Source organism: Macaca nemestrina, chromosome 15 (genome assembly GCF_043159975.1).
Source record: "Macaca nemestrina isolate mMacNem1 chromosome 15, mMacNem.hap1, whole genome shotgun sequence".
In the NCBI taxonomy this organism is placed as follows: Eukaryota; Metazoa; Chordata; class Mammalia; order Primates; family Cercopithecidae; genus Macaca; species Macaca nemestrina.
This window is the reverse complement of record NC_092139.1, coordinates 109434580-109451861: the sequence shown is the minus strand read 5'-3', so window position 1 is coordinate 109451861 and position 17282 is coordinate 109434580. Positions and strand designations below refer to the sequence as shown.

Here is a 17282-nt window from a genome sequence, read left to right as displayed (position 1 = left end):
TAGCGCCATTGCACTCTAGCCTGGGCGACAGAGGGAGACTCGGTCTCAAATATAATAATACAAAAATTTGCTAGGCGTGGTGGCAGGTACCTGGAATTCCAGCTATTCGGGATGCTGAGGCAGGAGAATTGCTTGAACCCAGAAAGCAGAGGTTGCAGTGAGCCGAAATCGTGCCATTGCACTCCAGCCTGGGTGACAAGAGCAAGGCTCTGTCTTAAAAAAAAAAAAAAAAAAAAGTAAATATGGAACCTGCTGCTTCAGCTGTAACTTGGACACCTGGCCCATATAGGCACTCACTAAAAATTTACTGAAAAAATATGAAGTGGGGGCTATAAGCTCCAATTTAATAAAACATACAAATAAAAAAGTGCCCCTAGGCCAGAAAAGGGCTGAGGAAGTACTAGAAAAAGCAGCAGCAGCTGAACCCCACATGGGCAGCCAAGGAGTACTTCCAAAATTTTGACTTTCAATCCAGGTGGGTCCTTGTATTCTCTCCTAAATGTTGGATGGTGTATTCAGTATTATTGAAGGAAAGCTGGGCACTGCATTGTAGCCAGCTTGTAGGCTGTGGGAAGTAACAAATTAATCTTCTTAGTAAATACAGAAACAGGGGGCAAATCATAAATGAGAAGGTACAGAGGCTGCTCTAGAAATCTAACAAGACAGAGACTGAGGCAGCAACCTCTACTTTAACAAGAGTTTCTCCTCTAGAATTGGAGAGCTGGTAGAAACTAGAACATGACAGGCACTGCATCCTTTCCCCTTTGAGGTCCTCAATTTCCTTAGTGGTCTCACTCTGTCGCTCCGGCTAGAGTGGGGTGTGATCATAGCTCACTGCAGCTTTTTTTTTTTTTTTTTTTTTTTTTTTAAGATGGAATCTCACTCTGTCACCCAGGCTGGAGTGCAGTGGTGCTATCTCGAGAAGCTCACTGCAACCTCCACCTCCCGGGTTCAAGCCAATCTTCTGCCTCAGCCGGAGTTTCCTGCTCAATCCGTCCAGTTTCCTCATTTAAATGAGAGGTTAAACAAATGATTTCTGAAAGCCCTTCCAGTTTTGGGGGGCATTTTGGACAGAGAGAGACAAGGTCTCACTGCCGCTTTGACCTCCTAGGCTCAAGGATCCTCTTGCCTCAGCCTCCTGAGTATCTGAGACTAGAGGTGTGTACCACCAGGTCTGGCTAAAAAAAAAAAAAAAAAAAAAAACTTTTGTGGCCAGCCATGGTGGCTCAAACCTGTAATCCCAGCACTTTGGGAGGCCAAGGCGGGCGGATCACCTGAGGTCAGGAGTTCGAGACCAGTCTGGCCAACATGGTGAAACCCCATTTCTACTAAAAATACAAAAATTAGCCAGATGTGGTGGCAGGCACCTATAATCCCAGCTACTGAGGTTCTGAGGCAGGAGAATTGCTTGAACCCAGGAGGCGGTTGTTGCAGTGAGCCAAGATTGTACCACTGTACTCCAGCCTGGGTGACACAGCAAGACTCCATCTCAAAAAAATATATATATATATATTTATAGAGACTAGGGTCTTGCTATGCTGCTTAAGTTGATCTTGAACTGCTGTCTTCAAGCAATCCTCCCATCTTGGCCTCCCAAAGTGCTGGGATTACAGCCATGAGCCACTGTGCCAGGCCTCTCCCAGTTTTGATGTGACAGGTACCCATCCAAGTATCACCAGGCATAAGATCCTTACCAGGCAAGATTCAATACAACCTACAGAAGCATGTTCAGCTTATTGCACCAGATGCTGAGCAAGGCAGACACTATGTCAACACCACCATGAGCTCATGACTAAAACACACCAGCCAACAATTCCCACTTGTCCCGTCAAGAAGGACATTGGCCCCTTGGCCACTCAATCTTGCCTGGGACCACACATACCTCAGACCACTGCAAAACCTGGCCTTCAGCTCCAGGGTCAGTCGTATGAAGGATGAGGCAGCTTCGGAGAAGTGGGAATAAAGCAGAAGCAGTTTAAACCAGACTTGTCACAGAGAGTCCCAAGCCTGGGTGGTATCAAAAAGCTCTGGTTTTAGAGTTACACAGACCTAGTTCAAAATGTGCTCCATCTCTATCTGGCAGTTTCACTCTGGAAAGGTTTTTTAACTTCTCTGAGACTCAGTTTTGATATTTGTACCTCACAGGCTGCTGTAAAGCTAAGTAAGATAAATGCACGGAGAACATCTAACAAGTACTTGACTCAAAGTAAGTGCTGCAATAAGTGCTCATTTTCTTCCATTCTGAATGATCCTCCACTACAATTTGGGACATTTGACAAGGACCTAGGAAGGGCACATCTGCTCCTTCTATCCCTTCTTCCAGTTTCATAGAAAACAATCCAGTTTCAGATGCAGAAAGAACAGGAGTAGTTACTATTTCATTCTCATCTCTAAATTGTCTGTTGAAAGCAACTGGTTCTCAGAACAGGGGTCCGATAACATTATCTTTCCTTTTTTTTTTTTTTTTTTTTGAGACGGAGTCTCACTTTGTCGCCAGGCTGGAGTGCAGTGGCATGATATTGGCTCACTACAACCTCCGCCTCCCGGGTTCAAGCGATTATCCTGCCTCAGCCTCCCAAGTAACTGGGACTACAGGTGCGCACCACCACACCCAGCTGATTTTAGTATTTTTAGTAGAGACAGGGTTTCACCATGTTGGCCAGGAGGGTCTCGATCTCTTGACCTCATGATCCGCCCACCTCGGCCTCCCAAAGTGCTGGATTACAGGTGTGAGCCACTGCGCCCAGCCTTTTTTTTTTTTTTTTTTTTTTTTTTTTAAGATGGAGTTTCACTCTTATTGCCCAGGCTAGAGTGCAATGGCATGATCTTGGCTCACTGCAACCTCCATCTCCCAGGTTCAAGCAATTCTCCTGCCTCAGCCTCCTGAGTAGCTGGGATTACAGGCATGTGCCACCATGCCCAGCTAATTTTGTATTTTTAGTAAAGACAGGGTTTCTACATGTTGGTCAGGTTGGTATTGAACTCCGGACCTCAGGTGATCCGCCCACCTCGGCCTCCCAAAGTGCTGGGATTACAAGCGTGAGCCACTGCGGCCTGGCCAGCAGTTTCTGCCTTAGCTGTTGACCCTGGCCCAGGCCCTTGTGCTTCTGGCTCCTCCCAGTCTCCCCAGTAAGGCTTTCAGCCAATACTAAACTCTGTTCTGCCTTCCCTGGGCCACTGTAAAGCAGAATCCTAGATAAAGAAGACTCAGAAGCTCCCATTTCACCAGCCCCTGAGTTGGGAATAATCTGTATTTTATGCTGGGGCTAAAGCAGCTCATAGGGAATCCCTCAGGGTTTCACAGCAACTCTCTGGGGCAACAATTTAACCCATGACTTCCCCAGGGAAGGGGCACCAAGCTTCCCTTCCAGATGCGCTCCTCTTGGCCCAATCTCTCAGGGATCCAGAGTTTCTCCACCCTCCTACTCCAGGTCTCCATACCATTCCTGGCTGGCAGTGCCTGCTTCCCTCCTCCCTCTTGCAGGTTGAGCCTCTAATCCTGTGCTACCTGGCTTTATGCTGCACAGATCTCCCTATAGATCTCACAGCCTTTTTCTACATCCCCTATTCCCCACCACTGCCCCCAAGAGATCTACACTTGCCTCTCATCCAGTGCCCCAAGACTACCTCTTGGGTCCTGAAGTATGGCAGGCAGGAAGAATGTTAGAAGGAAGGGAAGAAGTGTGTATCAGTTATCACAACGGCTGAGGGATGCAGTCTTCAGGAAATCTATATAATCATCTTGTTTAATTCTCACTATTATCACCATGCTCTAGCTAAGGACACTGGAGATAAGAAAATTAATTTATGTAATCTCAATACACAAGTTAAGAGAGGTGAGAAGAATTCCAACTCATATGGGCTAACAACCACAGTCTCTCTACTGCTTCTTCCTATGAGCAGCTAATCAGATGTGTTTCCAATCCTAGGGGGTAGAAAAATCCTTCCTAATTCCATGTTCCCCTCTACTCATACCCCTGTTTCTCACCTTCCCCTCACACGAAACTTGTCAAAAGAGTTGTGTATCCTGTCTCTACTGCCTCATCTTGCACTAATTCTTTTTTTTTTTTTTTTTTTTTTGAGATGGAGTCTCACGCTGTTGCCCAGGCTGGAGTGCAGTGGCGCGATCTCGGCTCACTGCAAGCTCCGCCTCCTGGGTTCCCGCCATTCTCCTGCCTCAGCCTCCTGAGTAGCTGGGACTACAGGCGCCCGCCACCGCGCCCGGCTAATTTTTTGTATTTTTAGAAGAGACGGGGTTTCACTGTGGTCTCGATCTCCTGACCTTGTGATCCGCCCGCCTCGGCCTCCCAAAGTGCTGGGATTACAGGCTTGAGCCACTGCGCCCGGCCTAATTCTTTAACTCACTCTGGTCTGTCTTCCATTCCAACCACTCCACAGAAACTGCTCTGGCCAATGTGGCCAAAAGCTGCCATGAAGCCAAGTCCAATGGACATTTTTAAACTTCATCTTACTTGACCTCTGGGATACATTTCACACTCCTGACTACTCCCCAATCCACAAAACTCTCTTCATTTGGCTTCCTTAATGTCATACCCTTCTGGTTTCCTTCCTCCCTCTCCAAATGCTCGTACTCTCCTCCTCCTGACCATTAAATGCTTCTCTCTTAATTTTGTCTTGGCTTCTTTCATCATTTCATTTTACACACTCAACTTTGAAGAATCTCACCTGATCCCCACTGAGGAGTCAGCCTCACAAGGACAGGGGTGTGTTTTGTTCACTGCTAAATCTCCAGCTGTAGCATGATATGTTGCATGCAGTAGGTGCCCAATATTTGTTGAATGAATGAAAGGCTGGATGCTGAAGATTTCTATACCTGTATCTAAATCCCAGATCTCTCCCTTGTCTTCAGACCGTCAATTACCCACTAACACCTACACTGGAACATCTCACATTCACCCTGACCCAAACTGACCGTATCCTCTACTGCCTCCCCAAACCAGATCCTCCTGCAGTGAGCCTTCTCTCAGTTAACACACCACCATCCACATAGAAGGCAGCCAGAAGCCAGGCATTACCCTGCACTGTTCCCTCTCTTTCAAGCCCTACATCCAACTATTCCATGCCCCAACACTACCTTAGTTCCTACCACCAACCTGAGTTAATCCAAGAGGCTGAGATACATGCCTCCAATCTGCCTCCCTCTAACTCATAGTCCACACAGCTCCAAGAAAGATCTTTCTGAAACAGAAATCTGAAATGTTGCTCCACTTCTTTAAAACTCAACAAAACTCCTAGGATAAAATCCAAATTCCAGGCCAGGTGTGGTGGTTCATGTCTGTAATGCCAACACTTTGGGAGGCCAAGGTGGCCGGATCACCTGAGGTCAGGAGATCGAGACCAGCCCGGCCAACATGGAGAAACCCCCATCTCTACTAAAAATACAAAATTAGCTGGGCATGGTGGCACATGCCTGTAATCTCAGCTACTCGGGAGGCTGACGCAGGAGAATCACTTGAACCGGGAGGCAGAGGCTGTGGTGAGCCAAGATTGTGCCATTGCACTCCAGCCTGGGCAACAAGAGCGAAATTCCGTCTCAAAAAAAAAAAAAAAGGCCAGGAACAGTGGTTCACACCTCTAATCTCAGCACTTTGGGAGGCCGAGGTGGGCGGATCACGAGGTCAAGAGATCGAGACCAGCCTGGCCAAGATGGTGAAATCCCATCTCTACTTAAAAAAAAAAAATTACAAAAATTAACCAGGTGCAGTGGCAGATGCCTGCAATCCCAGCTACTTAGGAGGCTGAGGCAGGAGAATCACTTGAATCAGGCGGGGCGGAGACTGCAGTGAGCTGAGATCATGCCACTGCACTCCAGCCTAGGCGACAGAGTGAGACTGTGTCTCAAAAAAATAAATAAATAAATAAGAAAAAAAAATCCAAATTCCTCACAAGGCCAAAAAGGGCCTACTTGGCTGAGCCCTGGCTGCCTCTCCACAGTAGACTTGTTGCACAACATTTGTTGCATGCCATGTGACAAGAATAAAAGAAAAAACATTAAATTATAATGATAAGAGTCAAATATAGCTCAGAGATTAAGAAAGCATGTTCTGGCCAGGCGCAGTGGCTCACGCCTGTAATTCCAACACTTCGGGAGGCCGAGGCAGGCGGATCATGAGGTCAAGAGATCGAGACCATCCTGGCTAACACGGTGAAACCCTGTCTCTACTAAAAACTACAAAAAATTAGCTAGGCATGGTGGCAGGCACCTGTAGTCCCAGCTACTCGGGAGGCTGAGATAGGAGAATGGCGTGAACCCAGGAGGCAGAGCTTACAGTAAGCCGAGTTCGTGCCACTGCACTCCAGCCTGGGCGACAGGGCAAGACTCCATCTCAGAAAAAAAAAAGAAAAGAAAAGAAAGCATATTCTACAGCCAGATTCCCTGGGTTTGAATCCTGGGCATACCACTTATAGTTACTTAACCTCTCTGAGATTCAGTTTGCTCATCAGTAGAATGAGTATAATCATAATAGAAAATTCCTAGGGTTTTTCTGAGGACTAAATGAGTCCATACATGCAAAGCACTTAAAACAGTGTCTCACACACTGTAAGAACTTAAATGTTAGTTATTATTAACAACTAGTCACTAACATTACTAAAAACTCTCAGCTAATTTTTCTTTAATCTTTTTGTAGAGATGGGGTCTCACTGTATTGTCCAAGCTGGTCTCAAACTCCTAGCCTCAGGTGATCCTCCCATCTGGGTCTCCTGAAGCACTGGGATTACAGGCATGAGCTACCACCCCCAGACCCTTTAATGACTTTTGATTGCTGCCTGTTACTTCCTTTCACTCAACAGTGGACAAAGGATACAGATTCTGAATGAATTAGTAAATGTGCACCCACAGCTTATGCTCTCCTTGAATACTCTCTGAGCACTGCCTAAGGTGCTTGCCTCTCTCCCAACCTCCACATTTGCCTACTGCCTACCAAGCTTCTTGGAAAACTTCTCCTTCATGTGGGGAACGATGACAAAGAGGCTGTGTAGAATTGAGAGGAAAACTTCCATCAAAGCTGGGTGGGTGGTCTGCTCCAAATGTCTCTGCAAAGAACCAGAGAGAGAACATAGCCCATCAGGATTGAGTCTCTGAAGAAGAAAAGGCATCAGAGAAAACTCTCATCAAATCTAGCAACAGTAGATTAACTCCTTTCACTTGAAAGACACAAGAAAAGCTAGGGAACTTAAAGTCCAAACCTATATCTAAGGCTTGGATCACCTAATAGATTGCACTAGATACTTTATCTCTTTGTGCCTCTGTTCCCGAAAGACTAAAATGGGAATAACAAGATATCCCTCCCAGAAACAAATGTGGTCTGGTGCATAAAAACTGCTTTCTAAACCATAATGCAGAGTGACTCTCATGTTTCTATTACTATAGTAATAATAATAATATAGTTAATAAACTGCCTTCATATTTGTTATTTTTTGGGGGGGGGTTGTTTTTTGTTTGTTTTTTGAGATGGAGTCTCTGTCACCCAGGCTGAAGATCAGTGGTGCGATCTTGGCTCACTGAAACCTCTGCCTCTCAGGTTCAAGCGATTAGCCTGCTCATGCTCCTGGGCAGCTGGGATTACAGGCACGCACCACCACGCCCGGCTAATTTTTGTATTTTTAGTAGAGACGGGGTTTCGCCATGTTGGCCAGGCTGGTCTTAAATTCCTGACTTCAAGTGATCCACCCGCCTCAGCCTCCCAAAGTGCTGGAATTACAGGCATGAGCCACCGCACCTGGCCTGTTATTATTATTTTTAAGGCTGGTCAAGTAAAGCAGGGGGAATGAAGAAGGAACAAAGAAATCTGTAACTGGTTGTGATCAATTAGTTGTAAATACCATTGCACTCAGACCAGCCTTCAGGTAATTCTTCAAGAGTCATGAGGCAGTCTTATGTGGTAGACACAGCTCTGAATTAGGGAAAAAAAAAAAAAAAAAACAGGGTTCTAGTTCAGGCTCTGTACATAGCCACCACAATGTGCCCCTGGGTAGTCAGTCACCTCCTCCCTTCCCTGAGTCTCAATTCCCTTTCTGTAAACAGCTGGGTCCTCAGAGGCATTGTTCTTGTTGACACCTTTCCTTTCATTTTTAGAGCAAGTTTGGTTGTTTTTATTATTATAAAAGTAATATATGCTCTTTAAAGAAAATGTGTAAAATACAGAAAAGTAGAAAGAAGGAATAATAAAATAATTCTATGATCTTCTAGATTTAGCTCTAACACTTCAAAAATCTAGGAGGAAGGCAGGGCAGGTTAGTAAACTGCCATGAGTTGCCCAAGTCTTACTGTTAGTGGGTTAAGTCAGGGCCACAGTCCAGGGTCCCTGACCACTACCTCCTGCAGACTCCAGCTCAATGGCTTCTTCAAGGAAGAGAACCTCACTCGTGCAGAGCCAGAGGTGCCTCCCTGCTGCCACCTACTGTTCCCAGTAGATGGTTAGGAGTTGCCCTTTCCTGACTAACAGGTACTCCTCACAGGCACACAGGATGCCCAAACCTCAAGCAGGAGAGGATTCATCCAAGGTTACCCAGAGTCAGCAGCTCTTGGCCCTGCTCTTCCCACCATCTCAAACTCAGGTCAATTCAGAATGAAGCTCTTCAGGATCAAGCCTCTCTTCAGAGTGGTCATCTCTCATTTTACAGAACACACATACATGTTCCTTATTAACACTTGGATAACAGACATTCACTGCTGCTCATTATTAAAGACACAAGAAAAGCTAGGGGACCTGAAGTAATAGGTTCAATCTCAGCACCATTATGGGCTTGCTTTATAACTATAGAAATATGACAACCTTATCTGTAAATTAGGGCAAATTATAGCATCCATCTCCCAGGGCCATTGGGAGAACTAAATCCGGCAGTGAATATTAGGCACTTATTGCTCCATAAACTTACCAACTTATTATTTTATTATTACTGCTTTCTATTTTTTCTTAAGAGGAACCTGTTAGTTTCATAATGAAACACTACATTTTATTTTTAGAACAAAGGAAAGGTAGCAGCAAGAATCGCACTGCTGAGGCCCCCAGAGAGTTCCTTTGAGCAGTCACTGCCTTATGCCTCTGAGCCTGGCTCGCCTGCACATTCCTCTCTGCCCCAAGCTTCATGCTGCCCATGGCTCAGGAGAACGCACCATCACCATAGGGATACACAGCGAGTCACAGGCACTGAGAAGAAATTCTGAGAAGGCCTCCAAGGTGTCTTCCTTCTTGGCGCTGGGAGCTGTGAATGGATTCTCCTGGGCTGAAGGCTCACTCTGGAATTCTATAGCCAACCTAAGAAATCAATGTGTAAGTATATCCACTACCACCTATGCAACCTAAAGATTACAAACACCCTCCTGGGGGGTAGCGGGGAGTGCCTGTGCTCAGGGTCCAGGGAAAGTATCTCTATTATCAGATCAGGAGAAAGTTCAATAGACCACAATGAGGAGAGGACTTGATCCCTGGCTACATCTCCAGATTCTTGCTCCCTCCCCCTCCCCCAACTATGTGTACTTCCACCCCACTGTGTGTACTTCCCTGAATATGCTATGCTATTTGCTATTTCCCATTCATTTGCCTTTAAATATGCTGCTCTCTCCATCTGGAATACCTTCCCCAGGTTCTTGAAAACCTAACAAATCCCACACGTATACAAAAAAGCATCTCTTCCCCAAGAGACTGTGAGCTCCTTGCGGGCAGGAGTCATTCTGACTTTTCTTTCCAGCCCCACTGTCTAGCATCAGGCATGGCACACAGTAGATACAACAAACATTTGTTAATGTAAACTGAATTAATTCAACAACCATTCAGTGAATACTTATAGTGCTAGGCTAGTTGGGGGGTGGTGGGGAGCGAAGGTGAATAAGACACAACCTCATGGCACAGTAGCAAAACTCCATGAGGAAGGAATCTTTAGAAAGGTCCTACCCCTAGCTGCCTGCCCTCAAGCCTCCTCCACACCCCCGCAAATCCTACCCCAGCCAAAATCCTCTTTGCCATACAGCAGAGTATCAGAAATCAAGTATTGCCTCTAGAACTTCACCCATTGTCTGAATCCCTTCCACACCTACCTTCCATGCTATTACTTGGTACCACAGAGGGCTCCTCACCTGCAGGCACTTCTAAATCCCTCCAGAGTGCTCAGGAGGAACTTTCCCCTTTGAAGAATGGCTTTCTCTGAATTTCTACTGGAGGCATGGCCCTGAGGTGGGAAGGAGAGACAGGAACCTAGTGATCAAGTATATGCTGTGTCTCAGTCTATGCTTGGATGACTGTAGACCTCTTCTTCTCACACTGCAGTCAGACATTCCTGTACACCTAACTTTCCAAGAGATCTTGGCTATATCCTTGCAAATAGCTCCTTTAAAAAATCGTGGCAAAGCTGGGCGTGGTGGCTTACGCTTGTAATCCCAGCACTTTGGGAGTCCAAGGCGGGCAGATCACAAGGTCAGGAGATCGAGACCATTCTGGCTAACATGGTGAAACTCCGTCTCTACTAAAAATACAAAAAAAAAAAAAAAAAAAAAATTAGCCAGGCATGGTGGCAGGCACCTGTAGTCCCATCTACTAGGGTGGCTGTGGCAGGAGAATTGCTTGAACCCCGGAGGCAAATGTTGCAGTGAGCCGAGATCACGCCACTGCACTCCAGCCTGGGCAACAAGAGCAAGATTCCATCTCAGAAAAAAAAAAAAAAAAAAATGGTAGCAGGGGCCTGGTGCGGTGGATCATGCCTGTAATCCCAGGACTTTAGGAGGCCGAGGTGGTCAGGAGTTCGAGACCAGCCTAGCCAAAATCGTGAAACGCCGTCTCTACTAAAAATACAAAAATTAGCCAGGTGTGGTGGTGCATGCCTGTAATCCCAGCTACTCGGGCGGCTGAGGCAGGAGAATCGCTGGAACCCGGGAGGCGGAGGTTGCAGGGAGTCAAGATCGTGCGCCACTGCACTCCAGACTGGGGCCACAGAGTGAGACTCTGTCTCAAAAAAAAAAAAAAAAAAAAGGCCGGGCGCGGTGGCTCAAGCCTGTAATCCCAGCACTTTGGGAGGCCGAGGCGGGCGGATCACAAGGTCAGGAGATCGAGACCACAGTGAAACCCCGTCTCTACTAAAAATACAAAAAATTAGCCGGGCGCGGTGGCGGGCGCCTGTAGTCCCAGCTACTCAGGAGGCTGAGGCAGGAGAATGGCGGGAACCCGGGAGGCGGAGCTTGCAGTGAGCCGAGATCGCGCTACTGCACTCCAGCCTGGGCAACAGCATGAGACTCCGTCTCAAAAAAAAAAAAAAAAAAAAAAAAAAAAAAATGGTAGCAGTGTTGGAGGGATCTTAACCAACAGTCTCTCTGAACCACAGGAATGGCTATTGGTCTATTATATGCAGAAAGCTGTCACAGGCTAGTGGGCATTAGCTTGACTGTAATGGCCCTATTAGTTGCTCTAAAACACAAGAAAATCTCCACTCCATCAGGTGTAAAGAGCTTAGTTTCCAAAATTAATCCTGAAAGACACAATCAACATTCACACTGACAGTGTCTTACCTGATATCTTAAGTCTACAGGCTATTAAAAGTCAGCAACTACAACACATTGTATATGGTTCAGATTCTAAGCCTCTAGTGAATCCAGACTTAAATAATTTTGTGAGCATGTTTACTCTATCTGTTTATATGATATAAACGGAGAATGTATGTAATAGACTGGGGTAAAAACACCCTGGAATTTAGTATCTAGGCTTAGGTACTTTCTAGTTATAGACCTTAGAGAAAAATTATTTAACCCTCGTGGCTTTAGTTTCCCCATCTGTAAAAATGAGAATAATAATCCTTAAGCCTCATAGTAGCCATGTGTGCATGAGAAAAAGCCATGAAATAGCATACAAAAGTAAGGGAATATACTAATTATCTTTCTAAAAACACATTGCAGCATGATCTTCAGAAGCAGCAGGCTGCAGTACACTGACCAGGGGCCTCCTGTTCAGCAAGGTCTGGGAAAACTCCGCACACCGGTTTAGCATGGCTTCTAGCAAAGACTGCAGTTCCCCATACTGCACAGGTGGAGCACTCTGATGGTCCTTCCTGCATCCAGAGAGACAAAAGTAGGTTCATGGTAAGGCAAGGGTATTCCCAAGATAACCCCAGGTTCTTAGGCAACAAGAGGCAGTGCGGTTGGATCAGAACATGGAATTTAATCTGATAAAAATCCTTACTTGGCCGGGCGCGGTGGCTCAAGCCTGTAATCCCAGCACTTTGGGAGGCCGAGACGGGCGGATCACGAGGTTAACCATCCTGGCTAACATGGTGAAACCCCATCTCTACTAAAAAATACAAAAAACTAGCCGGGCGAGGTGGCGGGCGCCTGTAGTCCCGGCTACTCAGGAGGCTGAGGCAGGAGAATGGCGTAAAAAAAAAAACCCGGGAGGCGGAGCTTGCAGTGAGCTGAGATATGGCCACTGCACTCCACCCTGGGCGACACAGAGAGACTCCGTCTCAAAAAAAAAAAAAAAAAAAAAAAAAAAAAAAAAAATCCTTACTCCAGGCCAGGCATGGTGGCTCATGCCTGTAATTCCAGCACTTTGGGAGACTGAGATGAATAGATGTCTTGAGCCCAGCAGATGGAGACCAGCCTGGGCAACATGGTGAAACCCAGTCTCTACAAAAAATTAGCCGAGTGTGGTGGCACACACCTATAGTTTCAGTTACTCAAGAGGCAGAGGTGGGAGGATCACCTGAGCCCAAGAAGGTAGAAGCTGCAGTGAGCCGTGATCACACCACTGCACTCCAGCCTGGGTGACAGAACAAGACCTTGTCTCAAAAAAATCCTTACTTCATGCTTATCTAGCTGCACAACTTCTTGTACAGTCCTTGACCTCTCTAACCATCAATTTCCTCATCTATTAAATGAGGCTTAATAGTGCTTTCCTCATAGCCTTATCATGGGGATCAAATTCAATAATGTATGCCAAACACTTAGCATGATGCTTAATACATAATAAGTCCTTATAAATGTCAGCTGTGTCTATTATTACTATTAAGGATACAAGGTTTTCTCACAGAGGAGAGCTTGCTGGTGAAAGAAGCACTACCTAGAATTGAACGTGCATCAAGAGAGTAACAACCACTGTTTTCCATTAAATAACAAGCTCTCCTGGGGAAGAGGGATCAAACTTTGTTAACTCAATGAGGAAAACCAGGATCAATAGGTAAATGTTACTAAGATCCAGAGATAGAGTCTCACTCTGTCACCCAGGCCGGATTGCAGTGGTATGATCTTGGCTCCCTGCAACCTCCACCTCCCAGTTTCAAGCAATTCTCCTGCCTCAGTCACCTGAGTAACTGGGACTACAGGCGCATACCACCACACCCAGCTAATTTTTGTATTTTTAGTAGAGATGGGGTTTCACCATGTTGGCCAGGCTGGTTTCAAACTCCTGACCTCAAGTTATCCACCCACCACAGCTTCTCAAAGTGCTGGGATTACAGTCATGAGCCACTGCAACCATTGTGAGAACTTACTTTTTTTTCTTCTTCTTCTTTTTGAGATGGAGTCTCGCTCTGTCACCAGGCTGGGGTACAGTGGCGCAATCTCAGCTCACTGCAACCTCTGCCTCCCAGGTTTAAGTGATTCTCCTGCCTCAGCCTCCCAAGTAGCTGGGACTACAGGTGCACGCCACCACACCCAGATAATTTTTGTATTTTTAGTAGAAACGGGGTTTCACCATGTTGGCCAGGATGGTCTCGATCTCTTGACCTCATGATCCGCCCGCCTCAGCCTCTCAAAATGTTGGGATTACAGGCGTGAGCCACCGCACCCGGCATCAGTCTGAGAATTTTCTGAGTCGAAGTCTGTAGGAGTACAGGGGACCATCTCTAGGGAGAAGTGAGTTCCCCATTCTATAAGATTATATGCAGAGACTGGAAAAGTACTTTTGGAGATTCAATCATTATGAGTACGGGGTAAATGTAGACAGGTAACACTTAGGGCCATTTGAACTCTCAGATTCTATAGACTCAGATGAGCTTAGAGTCATTGACTAGTTTAATTGTGAGTTCCCAAGAGGAAAGGGACCAGTTCCATCTTTTCACTTTACCTAAACAGAGACAGGTGCATTATAAGTTGATGATTAATAGAACAGATGTCAAATGGATGAATGACTATTTTACAAGGTATTGGTTTCCTAGGGCTGCTATAATAAATTACCACAAACTGGGTGGCTTAAAACAACAGTTTATCCTCTCACAGTTCTGGAGGCTAGAAATCTGAAATCGAGGTGCCGTCAGGGCCATGTCCCCTCTAAAGCAAGCGTGTCCCACCCACAGCCCACACGCTGCATGCAGCCCAGGACAACTTTGAACGCAGCCTGACACAAATTTGTAAACTTTCTTAAAACATTGTGAGATGAAACCCCATCTCTACTAAAAATACAAAAATTAGCCGGGCATGGTGGCGCGTACCTGTAATCCCAGCTACTTGGGAGACTGAGGCAGGAGAATCGCTTGAACCAGGGAGTTGGAGGTTGCAGTGAGACAAGATCACAACATAGCACTCCAGCCTGGCGACAGAGCAAGACTCTGTCTCAAAAAAAAAAAAAAAAAAAAAAAAAAAAAATTGAGATTTATGTGTGGCCTTTTTTTTTTTTTTTTTTTTTTAAGCTCATCAGCTATCGTTAGTGTCAGCATATTTTAAGTGTGGGCCAAAACAATTCTTCCAGTGTGGCCCAGGGAAGCCAAAAGATTGGACACACCTGCAAAGGGTCTTGAGAAAAATCCTTCCTTGCCTCTTAGCTTGTGGTGGTGGCCACAATCCTTGGCATTCATTGGCTTGCAGCTGCATCACTCTAATTTCTGCCTGTCTTCACATGGCCACCTTCCCTCTGTGCATGTCCATATGTCACTGTATGTTCAAACAGCCCTCTCCTTACATAGAGACAAGTCACTGGATTTACAGCCTGAGCTGTATGACCTTATCTTAACCAGATTCAATGTACAAAGGCCCTATTTCCCAAATAAGGCACATTCACAGGTTCTTGGCAGATACCAATATTGGGGGGACACTATTTAACCCAGTACAGTAGCTAGGAAATAAAACCTATTAATCCTCATCCCTGGGCCTTTGTTGAGCACTAAGAGCAATCTGTTGGGCCTTCTAGCAGGTTCTCAGTCAATTGCATATGGTTAAGGCTTGATTTCCCCTTTCCTTCTTCATCTCTGGGAGCTCCAAGTTTGATGATATTACACAATCATCAAGCCCTAGTTCCGCCATCTTTAAATTCTTGGGGTTTTTTTGTTTTGTTTTGTTTTGTTTTGAGACAGTGTCTCGCTCTGTTGCCCAGGCTGGAGTGCAGTGGCACAAACACAGCTCATAGCAGTCTCAACTTCCTGGGCTCAAGCAATCTTCCTACCTCAGCCTCTCAAGTAGCCGGGACTACAGGCATACACCACCACGCTTGGATAATTTTTGCAGAGACAGCATTTCCTCAGGTTATCCAGGCTAGTCTCAAACTCCTGAGCTGAAGCAATCCTCCCGCCTCAGCCTCCCAAAGTGCTGGGATTACAGGTGTGAGCCACTGTACCTGGCCTCTTTAAATTCTTTTTAGCAGCTCTCACTCTTCATTCTTCCGTCTAGTTGTGCTTTCCAAAGACCCTCTGAACCACCCCACCTCAGAGGGACCACATCAGTAAACATTCTGGGAAGTTAAAGTCAAAAGTAAAATCATCCTTGGCCAGGCACGGTGGCTCAAGCCTATAATCCCAGCACTTTGGGAGACTGAGGCGGGCAGATCACAAGGTCAGGAGTTCAACATCAGCCTGGCCAATATGGTGAAACTCCGTCTCTACTAAAAATACAGAAAGTGGCTGGGCGCGGTGGCTCAAGCCTGTAATCCTAGCACTTTGGGAGGCCGAGACGGGCGGATCACGAGGTCAGGAGATCGAGACCATCCTGGCTTACAAGGTGAAACCCCGTCTCTACTAAAAATTACAAAAACTAGCCGGGCAAGGTGGCGGGCGCCTGTAGTCCCAGCTACTCGGGAGGCTGAGGCAGGAGAATGGCGTAAACCCGGGAGGCGGAGCTTGCAGTGAGCTGAGATCCGGCCACTGTACTCCAGCCTGGGTGACAGAGCGAGACTCCATCTCCAAAAAAAAAAATACAAAAAGTATCCAGGCGTGGTGGCAGGCACCTGTAGTCCCAGCTACTCGGGAGGCTAAGGCAGGAGAATCGCTTGAACCTAGGAGGCGGAGGTTGCAGTGGACCGAGATCGAGCCACTGCACTCTAGCCTGAGCAACAGAGCGAGGATCTACCTCAAAAAAAAAAAAAAAAAAAAAAAAGTAAAATAATCCAAGGCTTAATAACCTGCCCCCTATCCATCTCTCTCCATAATTCTAACCCAACAGCTTTCCTGCTTCTCCAGGAAACACCCACTTCATGTAACCTGCTGGTCAACTAGCTACTGCACCCTAAAGTCTCCAACCCATGTTTCACTAATCCTAACAAATCTAACTCTCACCCTTCATAGCACAACTGAAATACCACCTCCTGCCCAAAACTACAGGTCCCCTCTAGCAATGTCCTGCTGGGAGACTTCCAGCTCAGCATAGGTGCCTCTGATTGACACTGCTCTTACTTATGCTTTTGTTACCTTGTTGGTTTACTCATCCCACCCACTCTGGAATTCATGCCCTAGATTTAGAGATTCAAATTCAGGGAAGGACAAAGGAGGAAAGGAAACAGACTGAAGTCACTGTCATGTAAATGCTATTTTTTGTTTCAATTTTTAGAACCAACCTAGAGTCAAATTACAAAGATTTAAATATAGTTACAGAAGAGATTATAAATATTAACAACTTTCACAATGTAAAATTAAAGGTACAGCTGACTGGCCTTGAGAAATAGAAGTAGGGAAGAGAGGGGAAAAGAAGAAGAATTGGGGTACTGTTAACCACGTAGGAACTCAGGAGACACTGCTTCAAGTTGAGGGAACAAGAAATACCAGTTTTAGGTACATTATTTAAAGGTTAAAAAACAAAATATTAAATAGCAAAAATGCCAAGGACATGTAGAGAAGACAAAAAATGTGAGCTAACTAAATCTTGATCTTTCTTACTGGCAAGTCAACGAATAATGTCTTAAATTTAAGATGGGGATTATAGGCACCCACCAGCACACCCAGCTAATTTTTTTGTATTTTTAGTAGAGACAAAGTTTCACCATGTTGGCCAGGCTGGTCTTGAACTCCTGACCTCAGGTGATGCACCTGCCTCGGCCTCCCAAAGTGCTGGAATTACAGGCGTGATCCACCATGCC

At 45.9% G+C, this 17282-nt stretch overlaps 1 protein-coding gene and 1 long non-coding RNA gene across 9 annotated transcripts in view; one reads left to right on the top strand and one right to left on the bottom strand.

Moving 5' to 3' along the window:
• The window catches only part of LOC105464366 (meiotic double-stranded break formation protein 1), a 102845-nt gene that overhangs the window by 43412 nt on the left and 42151 nt on the right, over window positions 1-17282 (bottom strand). For all 8 annotated transcript variants that reach the window (XR_011614172.1, XR_011614173.1, XR_011614174.1 and 5 more), the window contains 5 exons: window positions 11943-12057; window positions 10100-10191; window positions 9140-9281; window positions 6945-7056; window positions 1883-1943 (listed from right to left, as the gene is read on the bottom strand). Coding sequence is in view for 5 of the 8 variants with exons in the window: in XM_071080656.1 (XP_070936757.1) it covers window positions 1883-1943; window positions 6945-7056; window positions 9140-9281; window positions 10100-10191; window positions 11943-12057 (522 nt within the window). In the remaining 3 variants the exon portion in view is untranslated. The remainder of the gene's footprint in view (window positions 1-1882; window positions 1944-6944; window positions 7057-9139; window positions 9282-10099; window positions 10192-11942; window positions 12058-17282) is intronic.
• LOC139358742 (uncharacterized) overlaps window positions 9208-17282 on the top strand; it is a 29917-nt gene continuing 21842 nt past the window's right edge. Inside the window, exons 1-2 of the long non-coding RNA XR_011614176.1 lie at window positions 9208-9296; window positions 11906-12077. This is a non-coding gene — a long non-coding RNA (uncharacterized lncRNA). The remainder of the gene's footprint in view (window positions 9297-11905; window positions 12078-17282) is intronic.